Source organism: Halichoeres trimaculatus, unplaced genomic scaffold (genome assembly GCF_033239565.1).
Source record: "Halichoeres trimaculatus isolate MK-OKI-2021-1 unplaced genomic scaffold, fHalTri1.1 fHalTri1_scaffold_14, whole genome shotgun sequence".
Taxonomy (NCBI): Eukaryota; Metazoa; Chordata; class Actinopteri; order Labriformes; family Labridae; genus Halichoeres; species Halichoeres trimaculatus.
Window position 1 is genome coordinate 24,083,268 of NW_027437192.1, and position 26,448 is coordinate 24,109,715.

General features: G+C 39.4%; 1 protein-coding gene across 1 annotated transcript in view; it reads right to left on the reverse strand.

Moving 5' to 3' along the window:
• Nucleotides 1-26,448, reverse strand: part of csmd2 (CUB and Sushi multiple domains 2) — a 280,511-nt gene that overhangs the window by 107,741 nt on the left and 146,322 nt on the right. Inside the window, exons 8-15 of the mRNA XM_074686270.1 lie at nt 24,892-24,979; nt 22,872-22,996; nt 17,339-17,460; nt 14,456-14,559; nt 10,666-10,778; nt 6,055-6,237; nt 2,646-2,836; nt 2,246-2,381 (exon numbers count right to left, since the gene is read on the reverse strand). Of these exons, the coding sequence (XP_074542371.1) occupies nt 2,246-2,381; nt 2,646-2,836; nt 6,055-6,237; nt 10,666-10,778; nt 14,456-14,559; nt 17,339-17,460; nt 22,872-22,996; nt 24,892-24,979 (1,062 nt within the window). The remainder of the gene's footprint in view (nt 1-2,245; nt 2,382-2,645; nt 2,837-6,054; nt 6,238-10,665; nt 10,779-14,455; nt 14,560-17,338; nt 17,461-22,871; nt 22,997-24,891; nt 24,980-26,448) is intronic.

The window sequence follows — 26,448 nt, forward strand, 5'->3', positions numbered from 1 at the left end:
ATTAGCTGAAGTACACAATCTCAAAAATGTTCAGTTTGGTAACCTAGAGGCTCACACTATGGTACACTTTTATGTTCCCCACTGTTCATGTGCTTTTATTGTGCAGAAAAGCACTGGACAGTATTATGCTCCCTGTCCTAAACGTTCAGACAGAAATTGGGAAAAGGGTCTTTGGGATGACTTGAAGCTCAATATGCTGGTGTCCTTAAATTTTTTGAATCTAAAATGAAAGACATGGAGGCAGGTTCTAAAAGATGTCAGTGTTTTAGCGTGGCTGTTTGAAAAGTTGTTTCCTAGAACATGATTTTTATCCATTATCTTGTGTTATAATTGACTGTGCTTTGTCTCTTTTGTGCTGCCTGTCTGTAACTTTGTGTTTTGCTGCTGACTGTCTTGGCCAGGTCTCCCTTGAAAAAGAGGTTTTAGTCTCAATGGGACTAACCTGGTTAAATTAAGGTTAAATAAATACATTTTAAAAAACGGTCTTAAGTAGTTCAGTTTGGTTCTTCTCCGTATGGCACACTTTTTGTGGTGTATCCTTTGACAACAGGTCCCCGAAAATACCAACCTCTACTGTCCCACTTTTTGCTGCCTTTCTGTTGGGGAGCCAGACTTACCAAACCCACCCTAGAAGGTGGAGCTGGAAACACTACAGTCCGTTGCTAGTTGAAAGAATCGTCAATTCCTGTGTGACCGCTTGGGGTGGGTACCGAACTAGGTACCGATTCTCATGAAATCAAAAGGTACTATGTTTAGGTACCTAAATGCATCCTTGTGACTGGACTTGAACACAGCATTGCAAGGTTATATACTGAAGAAGAAATATGTTAAACTGAAAAATATGTATTTCATTATTAAACAAATTGATTTATGTTACCGCATACAGCCAAAAAAAGTACCAAAAATTGGTACCATTGAGTACCCCTACCGATTACCAGGTACCTGGCATTGGTACCGTATTGTTTCAAATGTGAAAGGTACCCATCCCTGATGACCGCAGCAATAAAGAACAAAATATAATCCTGCCATGTTTAAAGCTTTATTCCGCTTTGTAACAAAGAGCCACATGCCAATCACAAAGAAGAAAAATTGTTGGATGTCTTCCATCGTTGCTCTTTGTTTACCGTTTTAATTTTTTTTTTTTTTGTTGGATTTATTAGTGCAGGGCACACTGTGATGGCTATGCCGTCACGCTATTATGTAACTAGTGGGGCTATCAGCATCCGGCTTACACACCGCCTACCAAGCAGGGCGCAGCTAAACAGGATCAGGTTTTACTGATCTAACCCACACCAGGGCAGATACCTTTGCGAAGAGTCAGTCAAAAGAGAAAAAAAAAAGTCCAAGAAAATGTTAGGGTTTCTGTTTGATAAATTTCTGACTTAAACAATGTATGGCCTAATGTCAAGTCCAAATATTGGTTCCCTAAAAAAATAGCACATGTAATAATTTAGAAAGAAGATATATTCTTGGTGCACTCAAGGGTAGAGAGATCCAAAACATTGTGGTAAGCTTAGCGAGAGCTCCACACTGGTCCAGCTGAAAGCTGCAAACTGTAAAAGTAAAAATAACATTTTATTGCTTTAATAAAGTGAGTCACTGCAGCTAATTTTAGAGACATGACTTACTGAGTCAAACCTCCCAACGGCACCCTTACTATCTGTGAAATAGCTCTGTGGCTTGAAAGGGTTATGGTGAGACACTCTGTACGATGATGTTTATTCTGGGATGTGAAAGAATGTAAAGACCCAGCTCATAGCAGAATTGTGTAAACGTAATAAATGCAAACAGCCTGCTGCCAAACTCACGGTACAGTATAAGCATGAAATAGGTTTACCAACAAGCAGCCAACATGTACTGCGTCAGACTATAAAAGCCATCTGGAATTTCCTCAGAAGTCAGCAGCGACCTAGAATAGAATATAATGAGCGCTGCTGCAATGCCTCTGTCAGGTACGATGCTGCATTACTGTTTTAGGCTCTATTTAGATGTCAAGCTTCTATTTAGACAATACAGACAGGGCTTTTGTCATTTCTCTATGAGGTTGTGCGTGTAAGCAATGTGCTGGTGATGGGTGGAAGAGTTTAAAGAGTCTGTGAGAAGACAGGTGCACAGATACAGCAGGTGATTCATGACTCCCTTTGCATGCACAGAGTATTACAGAACATCCAGCGAAAAGCACACTTTCATGATAAGCTTTAAAGACCTCCCCTTATCTCTTTTAAAAGAAACATTCAATACTCACTCGTAAAGGTGATGTTAAAGCCTCTGTCTGTGTAGGTGTGGTCAGTCAGGAACTCCAGGCGGGCCACATGACCACTGGTTGTTAAAGAAGGAGGCAGAGCATCACCGGAAAAGGTTCCCAGGATGGGTGACTCAGCCTGGTGAGAGCAGATACAGGTTTTTTTAGATAAGACCAACGCTTTTATGAACAAAAAGGAGATGAATAAAAGTGTAAACAACCCCTACAGGTAAGTAGATGAAATTGTATAAAGTCCAATGTTGCTGACAGGCAGGGTTTTAGAGCTTGTGCACCTAATTGTACAGGGCTATTTTTCAACTCGTACACACAATGACTCATTAAATGTGCTGCTCAGAAAGTCTTTCAACATATCTGACGGTATCAGCCCAAAATTTCATTTTACCTTTCCCCCATCTTTGATGGAGAGGAAGTCAAACTGTTTCTCCATGCTGAGGTCGTTGAAAGCTAGATTGATACGGCTCTCAGGATTGGTGATGATCAGCCACACACAGTGCATGTTGTTGCCGTACTCTTGAGGGTAGTTTGGAGACAGCAGCACCCCGGAAGGTGTGGTAAAGTTGAAGAAACAGGAGACTGCAGAAGTGATAAAGAAAGTTAGAATGGGAGAGAATACAAAATAAAGCAGGAGAAAAAAAAAAGAGAGAAAACATGAGAATGGTATATAGAGACTGAAAATATCAGAAATATTCAATTTACTTTTGTTGGCTCTAAGACTGCCTGGCCTGATAAACCACAGAATCCAAAATAAAAGTGCTCCAGTATGTAAAACAAATTCCTCTTTTTTCCTTTTGTTTCCATCTTTAAATATAGATAGGGTTGGATCGTAAATGCAGTTACGAAGCATAAAAACTTCTTTTTATCTATGTCTTAACCCCTTGATGCCTGTTGTCCCAAATTTGCAACATACCCAGTCAGGTCTAGATGCAGCTGAAATGACCTTTGTATCTCATTATTACCAATTTATTCATATTCTACACAAACCAAAGAGCTTATGAGATCCACTATGCCACAATTTATTGGTCAGGAGATTAACTTCTCATGTCTATATGTCTATAATATGACTTAGTTATACATATTGTGTGTACTATACTCAAATTTACAATCTCCACTTAATTCAACATCTGTAAGAATGCAATAACACATAGAACAATCTATTTTCATAATTATTAATAATTTAGGCAGTAAGGGGTTAATAACACCAAATGAAAATGTGTTTATTTCATAAAAAGTGAACCATTTGTCCTTCATAAAATTAGAAGAGATAAATAAATGGAGTAACATTTTGTTTGAAAAGCAACCTGATAGTGAAGAAGATCAGGCCCCAGCCTTGAAGAAAGAGATCATTCTTCTAATCAATCAATCCTTGGCTAAATGTGCTGAGCTTTTTATGAGAAGGCATCAATCCCTGAAAACCCTCAAGGCCGTCACTTGATTCCAATCTCTTCAACGGATGTCTTTGAAAGGAAATTGTACAATAGCATGATCTCAGTAGCTAGAGGTAGCCGTCTCCAGGTACAAAGCCAGCCCACAGTTCCGCTCTGTTCAAGGTGATCTGGCATCACTCAAGAGCCATGAGCTTTTGTTGGGAGCCATTTTCAAAATAGCATCTGTGATAGAGCCATTCTTCACTTAGAGATCTGCTTCCAAAATGACGAGCAGGCCACTGCTGAGAAGTGCTGTGCTTCAGTTTCTAGGGTTCCTGTGACGTAACCCAGCAGTCCTTCAAATCCTGAAAAAATCTCACGACTTCGCTTGATAATCAGATTCTAAACATATTTGAGATATGGGAAAAAGCCTTGAACAAGGCAAAGCTATGTTTCTCATTGCTAATTAGTTTAGCTTCCAAGCATGGGAATCTATTGACTTGTTTCCCAAAATGGTCCATTAAACCCAGGCGAGGTCTGGTTTGAAGACAAGAACTCCATGAGAAACAAGGTTGTTCTATTTCAGCTTTGCATGTACGTTACAGCTCAGCACAAGAATATAAGTCCATGGTTCAAAATGATTTTAAACAATTTTGATAAACAACAAAAAAAAGTTCATTAAGAAGAGAGTAAGACTCAACTTTGCTTCAAACAAAACACATTAACATGTAAACATTATTGTCATGTCTCGTCAGTTATGTTAAGTTGGCACTTTTTATATCAGTCTTTTTTTCATCTTGTTTCTTCTCATTTCAGGCTACTTTACTTCCTGTCCTCATGTTTTCCCGCCGTTGTGATTGTGAGCCCCGCCCTTCATTGTTTCCACTTGTGCCCCATTACCTCTTCTATAAAAGTCTGTGTCTCCCTTTGCTAGGCGCCACCCTGTTGGCTATGGCTGCCTTTTGCAGCAGCTCTCTCTTCTTTGTCCGTTTCTTGTAATTTTTTTGTCTCTTTTTCGTAATCTTTGTATTTGAAGTGGATCATTACTTTGTATGGCTCATTTGTTGGTCATGGACACCAAACTTTTTGTGGCTTCAGTGATACTTTTACTACTTTTTCTCCTGTGTTTGTCTGGAGATCCTACATGTAACCATGGCTGCATTGTTTAAATGTGAACTCAGCTGTTAGCAGCCTGTAGCATGTCAGTGCTAACTGGTGTAAGGCCTGATGTCTTCCCACAAGGCGAGGAGAAGGAGGTGAGGATGATGTGCTGGTTCTTAGGTGTGAGCTAAGAAGTGACGACATGGACCTGTCCTTCCATCCATTGTAGTTGGGAACGTAAGATCTATCTCCAATAAGATGGACGAGCTAGCTGTGCTAACTCAGCAACAGAGGGAATACCAGAGGGCAGACTAGCATCATGCTATTCACAGACATGGCTAACGGAGCTAATATCAGACACCAACGCCATATTGGAAGAGCTTCACCTGCTGTGAGCAGACAGGATCCAGGAGACAGAGACTGAACAGACTGCTGAAGAAGCTCAGTCCTTGACCCTGTGGAGGTGGAGGCTGGCTGAACTGGAGTATGATGGACAAGCTGTCATCATCTATTTTCTTATGGACCTTTTTGCACTTTCTAAACACTTTCTTACTTTTGTTTTCTTAATTGCTGCTGTGACTTCCATTTCGATGTACTTGTTACAATGACAATAAAGTTCTATTCTATTCTATTCTATTTTACTCTGTTCTACTCTATTCTTGTCCTGTGCCAGATCGTCAAGTCATGTGTTTCCAGAAAACTCCTTGTCTGTGTGTTCTGTTCGAGCTAGTTCTTTCCAGCACTGCTGTGATTTTTGTTTCCTTTTCCCTCAAGTTGCCCCAAAGTTGCTGTGATTCTGTGTTTTTAGTTTGAGACCGTATCTTCATTAAAGGACTTTGTTTTTTCCTTGAGTTGTGCGTTTGGGTCTTTTGTGCAGATCTGTCAGTTATCAGCTTTAATGACAAACACATTCACCGTGCATTGTGTCTACACTGATAAAACAGTTTGTTTAATGTTAATTAAATAAACAATGTTTGCCAGGGTTGTGTGGCCAAACAGCATTTAGTGCCAGCGTCCTCTCTTCATTCAGCTCAGTGACTTTGTTTATATTTGTCTCCTTTTTCTGTCAATAACAGCGCACTTTATCTGCATAGTCAGCCTTCTATTCATTCCCCCCTCATCTTGCACCTCTCCCGCTCTATGTATTTGTCTTTTATGGCATTAATTAACTAATAAGTGCCCCCATTGTTTCCAAATCCAGAGCCTCCACAGGCAAACTGTTGGGATAATCTGACCGTTTATTATGCAGCCTTCTCCGACTCATCTGCACAAACACGCATATTAATGCACCCACTGGAGTAGTGTTGTGCTCCTGCAAGAACTCACAAACACAGCTGGGTTTCTTCGCTGACCACTGGTTGTTCTTCTGGCAGGTGATGTTTTTCTTCCCCACCAGCTCGAAGGCAGGGAGACACTCAAAGTAGAGTCTGTCTCCGTGGCGGAAGCCTGTCCCTTCACGCTTGCCATAGGCTGGGATTCCGGGATCTCCACAACTTCCTTGGTCAATTTCTGTGAGAGTTGAAGACACAATAAAGCATTTATTTTGCAAAAATGATTATATCATCAGATTTTGTTCATCTGGCAGAGAATCATGAATGCTGGTTATACAGAGAGAAAAAGCTGCTCCTGGTATCCAAATAACACTTTTTGCAAGTTTAATTAGCTCTGTGAACTCTTGTTGACCTCTTTATTACCTTGAATAAAAATATTTATTTGTCAGCGTCATGAATCAGCACATTAAAACTAGTTGAGATATATCTTTATTAAGAAAAGAAACCCCAATGAAAGCTTGCTACTGGCTGTAGCCTCCAGCAGATATTGACCTGATTCAACTGCATAAAAAGAAGCTGCATGAAGATTTAAAATCTCAAATGTAATCAAAACAAACAGAGAGATACAGTACTTTGATGCCACTTTCCCAAAGGTCTTTATTTTTTTAACAAACTTGGTGGTTATACTTTGCCGAAGTAATGAAACAACCTCTTGTCCTGTGAGTTGGCAAGAGGACAGTGGGGTACATTGTTTGTTCTTGCTTCAATCTGCTGATTATGATTACATGCGCCAGCTCAGGGTGATGCATAATCAATTGTTTACGGTTCAGATTTCTGTCTTAAGCATTATAATCTGGTGATATTAAAAGAGAAACTTGTGCAATGTAGCAGAAAAAAATGTTCATTTGTTGGGCTTTGTTTGGATCAACCAGATCATTAGAGTAAGTCTTCTACTCAGCTGAGGAGGCTGCATGAGGTCACAATCAATGCAAACACCATCATGTTAAGAGCTCGTCCTCAATCTAACATGTTTACATCCAAGAGATTCCTACATCTGGTCAGTCCACCCTGGTTTTTGCATCAAAGTTGTTTTTACTGTCTACCTGAGCTAAAACAAATACTTATGATGATATAACAACCTGTCAAGCTCTACTGTCTTGACATTAAATTTGTCATCATGCTTTTCTTTTGATTTTGATTAAATTTTGTTCAAAGTAGTCTTCTTCTACTGTCCCCTTAAGCTTCCCAAATGTTGCTCAGTAATGCAACAAACTCTCATCTCTGCTCTCTTTCTCTCCTAAACTGAACTCTCCTCCTCCTCTTGCTGTGTGACAAACGCTCACACTTGCATTTGGTAGCTGACGTTAGCCCTTTTAGTTCACACACAAGTGCACACACACCTTCATGACCAACCTCCTTTCTTAAAACACACACACTCCAATTTCATTATCGCAAGATTTATACATGCCCCTTTCTCTTACTCACTCCTCTCCCTACTTTTCCGAGGTTGCAGATTGCAGATGGGAATGCTGAGGCATCCTATCGAGGCATCCGGATGGGAGAACACAGAGAGCGAATAAGCTCATCCATCCAGGAAATGATGGCAGGGCCTAATACGATTTTAAACCGCACCAGGGGTGATGCTGGGTATAAATCCATATTCAGCCCTAATGATGATCATCATTTAGAACACATATTTAGAGCTTACTGCTGTTTGGATGTATGGCTGTCCTGAGGCAGCCTCGTTCACAAGACAACTCATTGATCTTACATGAAAGTCACCTTAAAACAGGGAAAGCTAAAAGCAAGGTTTGAGCTGAGGTAGTGAGGGATATAAAGGAACATGTAGGAACAAAGTGTCTAAAACTCAACATATTTAAGAACAAGCCATAAGAGACACAAACCTTCTAACATAAATATACAAAGGCATAAAGTACACACACAATCACATAATCAATTGTGTGTCAATGTATTAGAATGACTGAGAAACACAGTCCCTCTGGGGTATCTGCAATAAGACCTTTACTGATAACAAAAACAATGGCTGAGAGCCCATTGATATGTGTGTGGGGGGTTGTGAACATGTGTTTTTGTGTATCTCAGCTGTAAAACATGTTTGTGAATGTATGTCTGAAAAAGCTGGCAGCAGTGAATGAAACTGCATTTGCTTCTCATGAATAAAGGAGGAGATGTAATGGCACATTTGTTGTCCCTCTCCGTTTGACATTCCTTCGTAATCCAAGCATTGAAACGGAGCTCAGATACATGTTACCACGATCATCTACTCAGCGTTCTCCCAGAGCCTCAAGTGACAGGAGGACTTAATTAAGAAAGTTCAGCATAGCAGCAGTGACCGTATCCACAAGGGGCACTCAACAAAAGGTAAATTGTTTCAAATGGTAGATTATTTACGCCATTGCCCAGATGAACAATATGATGCAAACTACAGGCATATTTTTTTATAAAATAATAAAGTGAGTGCTCAATAAGAAATTATTGATCAGGGCAAATAATGTGATGATACGTAACAGTGAACAAACAGAAAAGTTTCCTTCCTCCTGTCTAGGACCACAAGATGTTGTAATACCATTACCTTTTAAAGCTTCTTTCTACCTGCATGTTCATGCAAGCTTTTTTCTGAGTTGATGTTAATTTATTAACCAGCATTGTGATGTGAAATGTAACTTTCTTTCTTTCTTTCTTTCTTTCTTTCTTTCTTTGTTTGTTTGTTTGTTTGTTTGTTTCTTTCTTTCTTTCTTCCTTTCTTAATGAATTAATTAATTATTTTGTAATGTGTTATCAAAGTAAACATAATGTTGGACTCTTGCTTTTTTTTTTTAATATTCCTGGTTGTTTAATAGGCAAGATCAAATGAGCAAGATAGAGCTACCAATTATTTTTCTATATTTTCTATTTAAATATATTTTTTGTCTTTTTAAATAAGTAATTAATTAAAAATTTTACACACTTCTTTTTGCCACAATAAAGCTGATATTTGGATTTTTATTTATTCATGTATTTATTTATTTATTCACTTATTTATTTGTGAATAGATAAGCACAGCAAATATTTCTCTAAAATATACTTGTACTCTAGACTCTCCAGACTGAATGGGCTTAAAAAACAACAACAACAAAACAGTGACCTTTATTATTTCCTGTTATTGTTACTCACAGTTCAGCAGATGCATGCATTTGCATTTAGGTATGTAGAAATCCTTTATTATGAACATATTAAGGCATATTTCCAGTTCAGTGTTTTCACAGCTTATTGATTCAGGCCAGCTCATATTTATCACAGCTTACTTTGCCTGCCAGCATTACAATGAATGTTGAACCATTAAGAGCACAGCTATGTGTAACCCACACTCAAACATACGAGTGAGGTGGTAAAATGTGTATTGGTCTGGTTGTGTTTGCAATTGCACGATGATCGAGCTTAAAATACAAGTAATTGAGAATGCAAATGAGATTTTGGGGTGCTCCAATCTGGGAGGTGAAGTGGTTCAAAGCGTTTCTTCCCCTTCATTAAGTAGAACTCATTGTTTTAATTACACTTTGCTTCAGCATGCTGCTCCACTTTCGCTGTTATTTTTACTGATGAAAAATAAGTATCTGTGGGCAGGGGAGAAGACTCACTGTGCTTCTGAGAGGAAAAAAGGCAGGCTTCCTTAGAAACAGAACTCCCTGTGCATGCAGCCACACACACACACACACACACACACACACACACATACACATACACACAGGCACAAAAATGCAAAACAGACGCACACTGCAGCTCAGTCTATAGGATAAATAGATGCATTGATATTCTGAGCTAATCAAATTATGTTGGTTGAATATGTAGTTAGGATAAACTTGAAGGGACAGTTGTAAACCAGTAGATTTTTCAGGTAAGTGCCTGAATTGTTTTTGTCCTGCCTTGTTTGGCATTAGATACGACACAAATGGTTGGTTTGAAAACATTAAAAGAAGCAGTTCAGGGCTTCTCTTGGTACTGTGTGTTTTCTGGTTAGATCCCTGAAGCAATGTTCTGAAGTGACACATAGCTTAAGTTAGCAGAGCTAGCACCGCTTCACTTGATTCTCCTGTAACTAACATCCACATGATTGTTTCGGTTACACATTGCTTGGATCATGCTTTTATATGCAAGTTTTACCAAAACAATCATGTCGTATATACAACTTTCTCCATTTATTAAATCAAGATGTGGTGCTGACTCACTCTGATGATGACATATTTTCAATTTAACCAGCTGCCAGTGCACATACCTGTCTTTTTTATTTATTTTTATTTTTGCTGTGAATGTGGGATGTGTGCAACACCACAAAAGAGGATAATAATAATATAGCAACAAGTAATATGAGAGGCCATTATCTGGTCTTTATCAAGCTTTGGTACAAAAGCATCAGATGAGACTGATTCAGCATCTTTGACCCCCTTTTTTTTCTAAGACAGGTCGATTATTTCAGGGTGAGCAAAGCTGGAGTCAGCTCAAATGAAATGTGTTTATCAGAGCCCTGAGCAAGTGAGTAAAAGTATACAAGGGTCACAACCAAAAAATGTCATTTACTCCATGGAGGCAAAAGGAATTAAAAAAAAAACAAACAAAAAAACTTACTTTAAAGGGCAGTCAAAAAGTCAGCACATAACATCATCCTTACCTTCATATGACACCTTGAAGCCAAGGGAGCCACTGGTGTCATCTGTTTTGAAATTCAGCCACATCTGGTGGCTTGTGCTGACCACCAGGTCTGGAGTGGTTGTACCAGACAAGCTGCAAAATAAAGATATACATCAGTGTTTTGAAAGATACATGGTCATTAATGCATCTTTTTTGTGCTACATATATAATATCAGCAAGTTGCATTAATTGTGGAACAAAGATCAGTTCCTTCATTTATTATAAACAGTGTTTGTACATCCTGCAGTGAATTTGGTGTCACTTTGACAGCCTGAGGCCCCGTTTCCAGAGCATCATTAAAAACTTTAATACAAGCAGCAAAACAACACCTAAAGTTATATATTAAACTATCTCACTTTCCTCATCAGAGAAATGTGCTAAGAAACAGTTGCAGGCAATTTGAGTCTATGAAACCTTTTTTTTTTTATTCTAACCCTTTAATTCAAAACAGTTGGAGACAAGAAAGTGGGAAATGAAGGCGAAATCAGTCAATGCCACAGAAGTAATTTAATCCATTTGAGTAGTAATTCCACCCAGCTCTAATTAAGAAGTGTGTAGCTGCAGAGTAAATGATTAAGGGGTGTAATTTTAGTGATGGCGGTTGGAGGATGGTGGGTGTAGCAGGAAAGCAGTGTCTGGAAATGTGGAATCCTCTCTGCTGTCTTGGTTACCATATGCTCCTGCAAGTGTGTGCACGTTGGGAGGGAACGTTACATATTCAACATTTCCAAGAAGAAACCCTTCTTCTCTCATTACTGACTAAATGGAAATTTATTTATTTTTATTTAATTTTTTGTGACATGTTTGATGTATGACTAGTGTTGTCACAATACCAAAATTATGGTTCGATATGATACCTGCCTAAATATCTCCATACCAATACTTAAACAATACCATGGCAAAACCTAAAGCATTAGGAAATGAATAGAATGAGCAGCTTAAAGGGAAGGCTGCCTCAAGTGAGTCAGTGCTGATTTTTCTGACATCTGTTTGTGTGTCTAGGCCTAAGGGAGGTTTTTTAAATTGTGCTTTGACAATTTATTCAGTTGTATACACTTATGTACAATATAACTAAATAGAAAACAAGAAAAAAAAATCATTGTTGTACAGTAATGAGCAGGTAAAATAATCAGTGTTTCCTATAGGTGTCTATCATTGTTAGCGTTAGAAAGCACCACACAGCTTATGACTCAGGGCTGCGTATGCTCCATGCAGCTCATGTGTTCATGGCGCTGATTATTTGTCGTGTCATCTTCAAGTCATGATGAACTACTTTGCTTGTCACAAAGTAATTGACACTTCTTTGACTTTTGTGTTTTGGCGCCTTGTTTGAATCTGTCAAACAAACTGTTGGTTTCGTAAGTAAAGTAATGACAAATATCGCTCCATGCACCAGCTTTTTCAACAAGCTGTGGCCGGTTCACAGGAGCGCTGGAATTTGAAACTGATGTATGTAACTCTATCAGTATGTTTACATGCATCTTAAGAAATCAAACTGTGAGGTAGTCAGCACGAGATTGGATGATTAAGATTAACGTTAACAACTTTGTTGGACTGAAAACAGCCATGCATCAACGCACGGAGATAATACAGGCTCACTGTCTAACTTCATAACAACACACACACTTTGGAAAGCGAGCAAGTCTCCGCCCACTCCTCAGCTCGGTGGCTGCAGACTCACAAGTTGCCTGATTCAAAATGTCTCTGATTCAGACGAATAAAATGCCTTGGAGTATCTTAAAACACGTGGTATTTTTTTACTAAATGATAACAGGGGGTATCAAAACTTTCTCACTGATCAACTCGATCAGTGGCAATTGCTCTACTTTGTGTACATTTGTGTACATTTCATTGCCAAAATCTTTTGTTCAGAATCAGCTACCTATCACAGGTAACTGGCTCCACCTCCTTCTCATTCATCCCCCGCAGCGTCTCAGCTCTTTAACACAGTGGGATGCTCAGCATCTTCTGACTTTAGCGGGGAAGCGTAGAGTGGGTTGTTCCACTGTGAAAACTGGACAGTCATTGGATAAATGCTGGGCTTTGTCCCGCCCATCAGACGTTCAGCGTCTCTGGGGGTCTATGAGGCAGTGGGCTGGCCTGGACGCTGGGCTTCTGCATAATGATTGGATGATCTGTCTGAGGCCGAATTCCTTATTGATTGACAGTGAAATGAGCCAGTCAGCGATCTTGAGCATCCTCTGAGTTGTACACTAAGTTGTTCTGGACTGATTCAGAGGCTTTATCAATCCCCAGTGAGTTTACCTTTCTTAAAAACGACGAGCAATGTGTTTAAAGATGCTCTCTCTTTTCACCAATAAGCAGCTACAGCTGTGGAGCTTCTCCCCCTGTCACTCACACTTACAGCCTGTCGTAGTCTCATGTAGCAGCTCCAGCTAATAACAAGCTGACACGGAGGGTAGAATTTACGTTTAAATAAAAAAACAAATTCATGATGTAGGCGGAAAAAAAAATGAGCTTCCCCTCCTTGACTGACCAGCAGCCGCCACTGGTATCGATAAATCATGCAACCTTACGTATTGCATATGGATATAATTAACAGAAAATATCCATTTGTGTTGAATTAAACCTACACTCTCCTTTAGGATCATTTTCTATCTTTAAGTTTATGGACACAGGTTTTAGATATGGAGAAATGTTGGGGCACTGTGTTGTTGTAGCCTAATGAAAGTTGACTCATAAAAATCATTTCTGTCGACACAAGGCCATCATTGGGTTTATTCATGGTTTTTGTAAATACGAGACGGTGTCCTGACAGAAATTCCCTCCAGTTGAAGGAGATGAAAATAATGTACAATCCATTTACCACATTTATGGCTGTGCTGCAGTAGGGTTACATCCATCTGACCTTTAAGTAAGGCAAAAAATAATTCCCTCCTCCCTGCTCACGCTTGCCTGCACCACTGAGTCACAAAAATACGGTGCAAAGTTAAACTGTGCTGATCGCTGCAGTAAATCCTCTGGTCCTAAATTGTTTCTAGTTTGTTTGTGTGCAATGACAGAATTACTCACTCTACTTTCAAACCATAAAGACGTCCGTAAGGATGAAAGGAGTTCTTAATTGAAAAGCTTAGTCTCTAGTCAGGATGTGAAAAAGAGTGGGGTGTGAGTACACAAAAATATTAAAGCAAGATTTTCCTCATCAACCAACCCCTCCTTCACAAACCTCTCCCTCATTTATCTCCAACCTCCCCCCTGTTCTCACCCAGCCGAGGCAGCCTAGCGTAAAAATTGATCTATAAAAACTTTATTAAGGTGGTAAATTTCAGCACAATTAATAACAACATCCTGTGAATTGTTATGGAGCATCTGCTAGCGCAAACTCCATTAGGGGGCATCAATATGCAGTTCGCAATGCGGCGCCACATTGCTCTGATCTTGTTTTTAACACTGAAAAGAGCAATGATTGACAATGCGGTGCAGCATCTATTTTTCATGCACTGCTGCATCAGGTGGTGATGAAATGAAAGAGAAACAGCACAAGAGAGAGGCTGGAGCTGGAGGGTAAAGGGAAGAGAGAGGAGAGCTGCTGGCTGAAAGGAAGTGGAGGAGGAGAAGAGGCGCGTGTGCCAAAAAGAAGAAAGTTGAAAAGGAAGGAGAGGGCAAAACACGGAATATGATTAAAAAGAACACGAGAAGCAAAAGAGAAAATAACTGCGAGAGACGTCGGTGTGGAACAAAAGCCAGGGAAGTTAGACAGCTGTGGGGAGATTAAAGGAAAGAAGATGGAGGTCAAAGGAGTCACTCACACATGGAAGATGGTCTTCTGGTCTCCCACCACCTCGCCATCTCCCACCGTCAGGGTGTCATAACCTCGCTCCAGGTCAAAATCCTCAAATGTCAGCTTGATCACCTGGACAAGAGCAGGGACATTGCCAAGACAACCATGAGCAACAGATGCTAGAATGCTCCAGATACCAGGTGCGGAGGAGAGAGCTCTTTCCATCTGTGACTTTTGGTCCCTCTGTCCATCCGTCTATCATCAATCAATCAATCAGCATGAATGTTTCTCCAGCACCATTTCATTCACAGCTGACATGCTTCCTGTAAAACACCTGTCAATGTGTCTGTAAATGTTTCTAAAAGTACACTTACCATCAGGAGCCTCAGGCACTGAGCTTTTGTAAATATTAGCTTAGCATGTCCAAAAAGTCTCCTCAATCTCCCAAAATCAATAAGTCTAAGCCTAAATCTGACTCCTTGTCAAATAATCTACCAGCTGTCACTCTTAGCCCATTAAATCATATGCCAATGCCTCATAAATCATCATAACCAGACTGACAATGACTTCAAGTAGTAAATCTTCCTATTAGAGTCCTCTCCAATTCAATCGAGGGAAGAGAGGAAACAAAGTTGATTTTTTTTTTTTTTTGTTAAGTAAAAACAGCAGACTGCAAAGTGAAAAAAGAAGGGTCAACAATCAGTTTAAAAATCCACACGAGCAAATCAGACAAATCAAAGATCAACTTGAATTTCCTATAAGTTGAAGATGGCTGAAATGTTGAGTAACCCAAAAATTAACAAGGGAGATTATTCTACTTGTGAAGGCTTCAAATAAAGAAAATCAGCTGAATTAACAACAAAAACAAAAACAGCAACAACAACAAAATAAGATCTTTTTCAAAATAAATGACTACTCTCCCATATTGTCCCCTGTTTCCAATAAAGACAGGGCAAGATACATTTAAAAAGGAAATTGATTAATTAATTTATTAATAAATGTCAATGGCAATAGCATTGCCAACTTTATTAATACAGCCCATCCACAACTTAAAAAGTTTAAAGCACTTCACAAATAAAAAGTTTAAAAAAGTTTAAAAGTTTAAAAAGTTTTTTTTTAAATAAATAAATAAATACATAAATAATATTTTGAATTTATTAATTCTTTTTTGTCCCCAATAGATGTGGCTGGGGATTCCAGGTTGTCTGAGTATATCTTACAAAAGTAACACAAAGTTTGAAAAAAAAAAAAAATGTGTTGAATTTAACCCTGAGATTGAAAACTTCATGTCATCACTTCTGTCTGAGAAACAGCTGGGGGTTAGAAAACAAGAAGAAAAACCCGGATGACAAAAGCAAGGGTCAACTCTAACAAATAACAAATAAACAAGTTTTGATTATTAATATTTAAAATTAATCATGAATAAAGACAAAATAGCGTAGTAATTTGGTGGACTAAGGTATAAATAAATAATAACCAAAGAGGGGGACTATCTTTGTCTGCCGTTTTAAATTGGCTGCCAATGATTTGTTCCAAATTCTTAATGTTTTCAGAGGGCCGAGAGAACCGGGCCTAATGAAAAAGCTTATATAAATGCAAATTGCATTCTGTCCTATGTTAAACTCAGTGCCTAATGAAAATTGCCAAGGTGAAGAGAAGAGATGGATGGCGTGTGGGCAAAATGGGTCAGATCACTCGATAAATAGAGTTTTATAATGCAAACTCATCTCCCATCTGCCAGGCAACAGGTGGGGCAGAGAGATGGAGAAGGAAAACACACCAACAGAGAACAGCACACTGATATATAGATGCTTCAGATTGTTCGCAAACTCTGACACCATGTCTGGCATCCAAGAAACAGACACCCCTGTTGCACGGATGAACCCTGAAACAAATGTCAACTAAAAACAGCTGCAGCGGTACCTTCAGGACGTAATGAGGGAGCAACACCTGACAAGAACCCACATTAGTCATAATGTCAAGGGGTTGCATCAAGGGTTGTGAAGAGCGATGTGTCACCTCTCTTTTGCAGTTCTGCGTCAGTCACCCGCCTGACCTTACGTCTCCTCTGGCTGGTTGGAAGCATACAGGCAGGAATAGAAGCCATTACACCTCTAAACAGACAGAACAGCCTCACTCAATCTTCATCTGGACCAGACAGCAAGAGGCAGTCCAAAGTAGCACTGTCTGTTTCAGCAAGCTGCCCGCCGGGTATACCCGGGGGTGTCTATGTGTGTGTATGTGCTCGTACGAATACGAGCAAAGGGTGTGGTTTGGTCACCGTGCATTGTATCAGACTAACTCTCTGCCTCCCTCTCACCTCACACGGCCTCCTCCTTGCTGGGTGCAGGAAAGCATTCGAGCAGATTTGTAAAACTGTTTAGCTTGGGTTCAGAGAGGGCTACTTGGCAGGGAGGCAGCTGGGTGGCCTTGAACAGAACTCCAAAGTCAATGGTCTGAGCAGCTATGACACTTTCATGATATCCTCTGAGCGGGTGCTGAAAACCTCCCCATTACTCTTCCTCTCTGTTTTTACTCGTCTCTCCTCTTGCTCACCACAGGTGTTCCTAACCACTCTCTTTGTCTTCCGATGGCTCAGTTCCAGGCTTCTTTTCTTCCTGTTTCATCTTCCTTATCGCTCACATTTTTCTGTGAGAGAGTGCCTGTGGCATGGTGTGTTCAACAGCCTTCTAAAAATGTAGCAATTATAAACAGAAAAATGGTGTCATATGTATGGCAGCAGAGCTCCATCCCCAATGTTCCCCTCTCCAACAGGTGCACACAGACCATTCGGCTGCTTAACACTTCACTGGCAGCTCAGCTCACCAGTTAGCACACAACTGGAAAGTGGTGATTAGAGAGGCAAAGCTGCTCCGCACTGTTTTTTCATCCAATTTTACATTTATCTTACCTTGGATGTGTCTGTAGCTGAGATCACCCATGTGCAGTTTGCATTGTTGTCATACTGGACTGGATAGTTTGGAGAAGTGATGACACCACTAGGTCCTCTCAACTGACCTCCACACATTGGTGCTGCAAGGGAAGACAAAGAGACACAAACTGTGTAAACACTGTCGTTTAAATGATGTAACATGTTTCAAACTCTCTCCTGAAATGCTTTTTAAAGCTACATGTTATGTTGCCAGTTGGATGCAAGCTGTGCAGATTCATCCTTCAACCACCCCAGCCTCCACCTGCTCAGGCTTCTTATTACTTTTACTCGCAGTTGTAATTCTTCCTTGTACATTAGGGATGATCAATATTTTATTTGTTTCTCTGCTTACTGTTCAGAGCAACCCTGCAGGGAGGTTCAAACCTTCAACTCAATCTTAACCAAGCAACATGTTTAGCATCCTAATGAGCAGCACTGTCGAATGTAACAGTGAGACATTTTAAAATCTACTTGTTTTCCCCACTGAGCTGTAAGCAAACATTACTTTTAAAAGTTTAATCTTCTTGGCAAGTACTCAGCAATAATTACAATTATTTAAAACCATGATATGATTGAAAAATAAATCACATCCAAACAAAATGCTGAACACTTGGCAGCATAAAAATACACTGATGAAAGATTTAATCAAAGTTTTCCCACAGGTTTAGATAGAGAATTATTTATCTATTTCTTTTGTTTATTGTTTTTCAAAATGTTATTAAGCTTTTATTTTACCATCAGAAAAGTCAGACTTTTATTATGAAAATATACAATGACAAACATAAATCCTGAGAACTAAATGGCAAGCTCATGTATGAGTTATCACAATAAAAAAAAGAGATAAAAAGCATTTTAACATTTGATTAGCTCTGGCAATGTGTTGTTTATTTGGATCCTAATTAGCTTAAAGGTAGGGTTTTTAAGGATTTCCTTAAAAAATAGACTGTCAACTTTTAAAAGAATAATCCTGCTCAATCATCTCCTACAGGGCCTCTATACATGTGTGTCAGTGTCTGTGTTTGCCTCAAACCCCTCCTCTTCTTGTATGTTGATGTTTTGGTTGTTTCAGGACGATTCTTAGTGTAGAGTAAGCATGGTTACCTCAGCCAATCACAGCAAGGCCAGTGCACACATGACTTTTCTGGCTGATAAATCAGAGTGGACGAAGCTATCCTGAGCAGCTACATTAGAGGATGTAGCACGGAGGAAGTAAAACCCAACCAAAGTGAAACAAAACGCCAAACAGATAAAGCTTTTTTCCAAACAAGGGTGGAGCTTGGCTTGTCTTTCAATGGCTTTCGGGCACTTGGAGAGAAGCTCGTATTGAAACGCAATGCTAGTTGGCTTTTTGCTAACCAGGTATGTGTCAAATACCCATGATTAGCTCGTGCTAGCATGCAAAGTCAGGTGGATGGCTTTGGAATCTCTCTCCACATAGAAACATGATGCTAAAGGTGGTCATTAGGCTAGTGAGCGTGTTTATATGATCACTGTTGGAGGCTATGGGTGTGCGCTGCTGCTGGCACTGAGCCAATGAGGAGGAGCCTAGTTTGAAAGTTGTGTTTACCAACAAGCAACGGAAGTTCCTGCAGATCCTGCCTTTAAGTATAGCAGACCCCATCCTGTAGTTAAGAGCTTAAATTTGACAATGGACTGCACACTTCTAAATAAAAATTCCTCCCACTCTATCAGGTAAGAGTATCAGTAAACTAAGCTTAAAGGACAGTGTGACTTTGGTGTTGAGGCCTGAGGGTGTCCACGTGGCAAAACTGTTAAACACCCATTCAAGGTAAAGTGGAGTCTCTAATTAGTACTTTTAGAGAAGTGAGTATATACCTGTCCAAATATGTGCAGTATAACCTGAAAGTATTTAAAAGGGGCTGAACAAGCTACCCAGATTTTAATGAGTTACGTCTCGGAGATGTCCTTTGGGTGTTCAAGCTCCACTCCATGCTCCACCCCACTACCTACAAATCCCCTCTATTAAAATGTAAAAAGAACTTTGGCAAAGTTGAGGGGAAATTAATTTGAGTTGGTCTGACAGTGAGGGTGACCTCAATGAAAATAACATTAGTAAGAAAGTCCAGTAAAGCCATCACATCCCTCCTACTTCTTCTAATCACAGGGATCATCGTCCTTATCGATATGAAAGTGCAGCAGGCCACGAAGCAATAAAAGTCCATGACGGAGAACTGCAGCAGACGGATTATCAAGGAAAGTAAACCTTGAAGTTTATGTCAGATGAAAGAATCTGGAGCCAGAAAGTCTTTTTTTAATTCCCAGTGCTAATGATGGCGCTGTTTTATGATGACTGATGCTAATTTGGGATCCAGATCTTCTATTACTCCTGGATGATGTTTTATCTTTATTGATGAAGATAAAGGCACAGTACAAAAGGTTAAATGAGGATAATAGAATGTGATGTTCTCAAAGGATGATTTCACTGACATTTCTCGATGGTGTTTCAGTCTTGTACGTCTCTGTACATAAGACAGAAATCCAACTAAATGTGGCCTGAACTGAAAAAAAACCCTAGATTACTTTGGCTTTTCTTTTTACTTCAAAGAACAATCAAAGCCAAATGTGTCACAACAAGACCTCCATCACTGTGTTGTGTGATTTCAAACACCAGCATAATTCTCTGAAATACTGGAATCTGACGGTAGCTTGGAAGAGACAGAGCACTATCATTGCCCCCACCCTTATAATCCCTCTGAGATCAACCCCCCTTCACCGGTGCACTGTAATTTAATTTAGGTAAAATTGGATCAGTCCAAGACAAAGAAAGAACGGGGGTGTCCATGGTAAGCTGGATTTCTGAGAACACATTAACTGAAGTGGAGTAACCGAGATGGCCTATAGGTGAATGTAAAGGGGATAAAATGCTGCAGGCGATTACATTTGAATAATCTGTCAGAGATTTACAGCTTTGAGGGGACACTGGGAAAAAAAAGGCTGACATGGAAGTTCCTGCTGGGGATGAAGGTAAGTGTAAAAGAAAAATGAAAAAAAAAAAGAATGCCTGATCCAAAGTTAGTACAGTTGTTTTATATATCTCACTGACAAACTTTCCTCCAAAATAACTGGGCTGCTCCATAACTGCCCTTTTTAATTGTGACTGTTTTCAAAATCCAACATTCAGAATCATCAAGCCTAATTGGTTCAAGCTCAGAGTTTTGTAATTAGAGACGACCTTTACAAGCAACAACACGACATGTTGTGATGTTCAGTCAATAAAACAAGTTATTAACCAGCAGACCTGTCAATTTGAACCAACAATAAAAATATTCTGCTCACCAGGGGGGCTAGAGAACATTTAACAGTTAACATTGCAAGCATTGTTTATTAATTATTTTATTAAAATTTTTGACATTAACAAAGAAGGAACTGTTTTGATACTGTTTCAGATGCCAAACAATGATGGATCTTTGTTTGGAAATGCCGAGTCAACCTAACTTTTAACCAACAAATACAAAACGAGATGGTTTTGTTTCAGAGGGGATAATATAAGAAAGTCCCCCCATACAGTGTGTTTGAATAAACAATGAGCTGCATGCCAAGAAAAAGATCTATTTTGAATCAATGTGATTGTGTATTTTCATTTGGGACTTAAGGTGAATCCCTCACCTCACAGTCAGTTGTGAGTAAACAGTCCAGGAACTTAAGTTTCTGCCTTTGCACTGACTTTACATTTCTCACCTTGAGTTGCAGCTTGAAGAAATACAACGTGAGGTGCCACCAGTGACACAGCTCTCTTGTTATTTTTCCTTTAGCTTCCTGACTCCATTTCACTCCCAACCATAAACAAAGAAAAATCATTTGTCTCTTTAGCTGTTATGTGCCCTGCTGTGTTTACTGTGTTTCAGTATTATCTGTAACTGTATCTGTTTGATGCTGAGCAGGAAGAATCTGCAGTTCACTGTATAACTTAATCATAGCCAAGCATTTGCCTGCAGTGGTTAAAAACGGTCAACATAAACAGATGAGGGAACTGGACTATTGGCTGTAGACCTTTCAAAGATTTTTACTCCGTTTACGTGATAGTTTTACACATTATTCAAAACTAATCAAAGCTTTCACTGGTAAATTAGTTTTTTGTTTTTTTCTAATGTTTATTTTGATTCTTTCTTCATATTAAAATGCTGATTGTGGTAGAACATATCATACAGTAAAAATACAACAGTTTGAGTTAAGGATGCAAAAAAGAGGATCTGTTTTAATTGGACTGCCCTGCCACCTTCTGGCCCGGAGTCTCACACACTCTGTTGTAAATTACTTTTAGCAAAGCATGTGTTTGTTTTGGAATTATATGGAGATCAGAGTGAAACAAATTTTCTTTGTTCAAGACAACTTTTTACTGGATACAACGCACCGAGATAGGGTTTTTATCAGTGCAGTTACATTGGCTACATTTTATAATGTGACATCGAGCAAACGTTGTAGTAGCCAGCTATATGTAGTGCTATCGGCAGCCCAGTGCTCCGACGTAACTGTAGGCTAACGTGACAACAAGTAAACACTGTCAGTTTGTAAGTAGCTTAGTAGCTGTTTATATTTAGTGCAGCTGGCAGCGCGGTGCTCTAAGACATGTCTCTAATGTGTAACATTGGTGAATCCTGGTTAGCTATGTCCTGCCAGTCATCTACCAATCAGAGCTAACGTAACCTCACTCTTCATTTTATTGATAGACTCTCAAGTTTGAACAGACCACTGCAGAATAACTGCTGACTGTGGGCTGGAATGAACATTATCACAAACAGTTTAGCCCCTGTGTGTTAGCCTTTAGCCCATGAGCTATCTGCTCTCCTGTTTAGCTTTCTTCTGCTCTTCTGTCCTTTTTCTGTCTAACAGGTAGGCTCCTGTGTCCACCATCACTACAAAATTAATCACAGCAATCGTTTTCAGCAGTGAAAATTTTTTTGAATATTTTTTATATCCTTGTATCTTTGTAGAAAGGATAAAAGATTCTTTTGAATTCAGAAAATTGAATTCTTTCAGTGATTTATGCCCTTTAACAGTTTGCGTTATGTGCATTTAGAGGTTTTTGCGTATTCAACTAAATTATTTACAAGTAGCAGCATGTTGTTTACAGTTGAACTTCTAAAAATGCATCTAACAATGTCCAGGCAAATTAAATCACTTCTGATGAGTTTGTTTTACTGAGGGGAAAAAAAATGAAAGTAAGGTCACATGAACATCAGGAACAGCCTGGGCACTTTTCCTGCCTGTACAAAAGCGGTCAAATGTGAGGAAGACATGACTGATGGGCATCACTACACCAGCATGGCTAAACAGCAGGAAGCAACGCAGAGCTGGCTGGAGGTCAAAGTCAGGGCGGTCACAATAAAACGCTGAACATCGAATCAATAATATAGAGAGTAGGGGATAAAAAACAGAGCAAGAGCACAAACGCAAGAAAAGACATCAACATCAGGCCATCTGAGGGTGAGAAATATAAACTGAGCTCATGCTGAGTCTACTACTACAGCATTGGCAACCCACGAGTCCTTACCTCTGCAGATTGGCCGATCGTCACTCCAGCCCACATAGCTGTCAGTCACTCTGAGGCACGTAATGCTCTTTGAGCCCTGCAGTTCGTATCCCTCGTCGCAGGAGAAATGCACCGTGGCTCCTCGCCTACAGATGATTTACACATAGAGAAAAAAACATCAGCGTTTACTGCATTTACAGCTGAAATCACCGCGTGGCAGCGGGAGGGCACATGAGGTCAAGAGAAGTGTGATTAAAATTTATCAACGTGGGTGTTTTTTAAGACTTCCAGACTTTGATTTCCAAAAGTTCTGCAGTGTGGATGACAAATGTAACCTATTTGTCTGAGTTACATAAAAGCGACCGATAAAGACAACAGCCCTGACAGGAATGAAACTCTATAATCCCGCCGGTAATATCAGTGTTCCACAGAGACAGCCTATCATTGTGCAGTGGCTTAAGTGCAAGATATTTGTTTTCTCTATCTTGTTTAGGAGCAGCAGCTTTATAGGGCATGACATTGGGTAATATGCTGTACGCAACAGCAGATCTCCAGATGCAGTCAGTGATTTTGTCACAGGTTGCAAACTTAGAAATGCTGTCTGAGCTCACTGTTGATTTAAAACACAGCTGTGATCAAGTTTTATGTTATCAGTAGTGAATGGTGAGGTCGTTTCTGTCACTGCTCTTCACTCCTGGTTATTGACTGCACCTTACAGTTTTTCAACATATTGCTTTATCTGTTGGTACATATTTTTGTATTTAACTAGTCTGTTCTGTTTCTGAACAATTATTTATTCATTGGCCCTTTTTTTTTACGGTGGCCCGAAGGTGTCAGCTGATTTGCAAAAGCAACAACACGAATGCAAAAGCTACAACACAATGGAAGTACAGCCACAACAGAAGTTAAGAGGGTCGTTATCCTAATGGACACAGAAAAGTTGTGAAAGTAATTTTTTCATTTATTTTTTTATTTTTTTTTACCTTTAGCTATGATAAACGTAGCTGGAATGCTAAAGATTTTGATTCACAAAGCGAAATATAATATGACATATTTTTTCAGTAAACAAAGACATATAAGTACCATGAAGGATATCACAACACACCTACGAAGCTATATTTATCATAAATGAATTCAAAAAACATCATTTACTTACTTTTATGACTTTTCTGTGTCTGTTGGATAACTAAATTCTTTTAACTTAAATTGTGGCAGTTGTGGCTTTTGTAAATTGTCTGACACCCACCAGCCACAGTACCTTTTTTTTATTATTTTAACATGTATGTTTTTTTTTTCCCCCTTTGTATCACATCTTGAGGAAGATGCAACAGAGTTACTTTCTGCTGTGTATCCGTTTGATGAAAAGTTTGACGTAGTATACAATTGTTCAAAACTTGAATCTGGAATACACCTTTTTGAATGAAGTTGAATTTAATATAAGACAGCAATGTTAAAATATGGCACTTTGGCACTGTGGCATCAAATTATGAGTGATCTGACTGTTCTCTACACTGCAGCAGCTTTTATGAGTTAAAAAACAAATTTCCATGAATTCCTCCAATAATTCATCCTTAATTTAAATCAGAAAATCAGGAGGAAAAAAAAAACTTGACAGCTGGCAGTTAAAAGCCAGGGTCCTCTATTGCCACTTGTACACATAAATCCTGTCAGGGCAGTTGGATCCAAAAACTGGTTTGTGTCAGAGCAGAGGTAACACAAAAACATGAAGCTGATTAATGCAATTACCTCAAAGAGGTGCAGAAAATAAACAATCATAACATTATTTGACTGATAAAACACTGCAACCATGAAAATCAAAGAATTCAAGTCAGAACACCCTGGTGATGTAGCCTAATGGGATCATCTCCTGTCTCCATTGAAAAGGAAGATTGGAGAACTCTTAGCGCAATATTTTCAAACTAAACTCAGACTTTTTCAATTTATGTCAATCTTCATGTTCCTTTTCAGGAAACTTTCATCTTTCCAGGCACAGTAGAAGCTTCATTAAGTGTCCCCGGAGAAATTATTTTTCAGCTCTCACCTGAATTCTGAGCCTTTTCTTTTCCCTCTATCCGGGATTCCCGGATCTGGACACATGTCACGTCCCTGTGCGACACCCATCTGAGACACTGAAGGAAAAGAAAAACAGAAAGGGGAGACAGAAAACATAGTTGAACAAAAGGCTGCCCAAACAAAAGGGTTTGATCTGAAAATATCAAACAGGTTGAATGAACCGGAACTTACCCGAAAAATAACCTGTGTTGCCAGTTTTGCCCAACACTAACTATTTTTGTGAATGAGCCCATTTAAAAAGGCTATTTTTGGTTTTATTTATGACCAGTTTGAAAACTTGATTAGCTGATTACAAGGTTTCAAAACTCAATACTGTGTTCGTCTGGCATTCACCTTGACAGTTAGCCTGCTTAGCTTTTTCTGCCATGTTCATCTCATTTTAAGTGTTGCTGTCTTCACTCATGTCAAGAGGTGCAAAACTGTCAAAGGTGCAGAGCCAGAAAGGGTCAAAACATTTGGCTAGAGGAGACTGTTTGACCGAGGGGGAGGGTCAAAGGTCTGCAGGGGCAAAGTAACACCTGCTCATTGGCCAGGTTCCCGGTTTAAAGCTAATCTGTAAAAATGAATGAATGTCTATGAAAGAAGGTTACCTGGTATGGAGGAAATAAAAAGAGAGACACATGCCACAACATAAGAGATATAAGTGATCAAGTCAAATATTTGAACATGTGTTCCTCTCTTTACATCAGGGGTCACTGGTCGTTAAATTACTGGAATACTTAAGTGCAAATTGGAAGAAGGTTGAGTGGAATTACATGTATTAGAGCAATGCAAATGACAGAAAGAGGAGAGACAGATGGAGTGAAGGTAGGAGGTAAAGTGTGAGGCAGAAGTGGATAAAATGAAAAGAGGATGGCCTCGAGGCAGGATTATCGTTAATGCACTTCTTTTCTTTTGTTCGACACGTTCTTAAACCCCTTCACAGCCATCTCTTTATGTCACTTCAGTCAGGTGACTAAGAGGTGTCCAGCTGTTACTGTTACAGATGTTTGCATTAAACTAAAAAGCATCACTTATGGAGAATTTCAGCCAGAAGGTGAAAGAGAACAAGAGCAAGAAAGACAGGCCAATAAGAAAGAAGAGCAATTACTGCCCTTCATTTGCAACTAGAACTGTAGCTCCCGTCCAGACTGTTTGTCCTCTCAGCCTGAGTCTCTAACAGTTGAACTTGTTGTCTGGCCAAAAAGTGGAGAGCAGTAATTCTGAATGACTTTGAACAGGAAATGTGAGTAGAAGGAGACATCTTCTAGAGATAGAAGTACAAGATGAGAGAAGTATTTCAGACTCCGCTCTTACTTCATCAGAGCTCTTTCTTTCTTTTATACTTTCAGGCACTTGTTGAGTCATTTTGTGTAATTAAACTGAAAGTTCATTCCTGGCTGCAGCTATACATGCCACTTGTCTTTAACCAGAATACTTAACACTACTGTGGACTTGTGCACCGTGAGCCCAAGTACTGGTGGTGCCAAACAGAGATGTGAGTTTCAAACTGCGTGATTAGACACGACCATCGACTGTATATAGA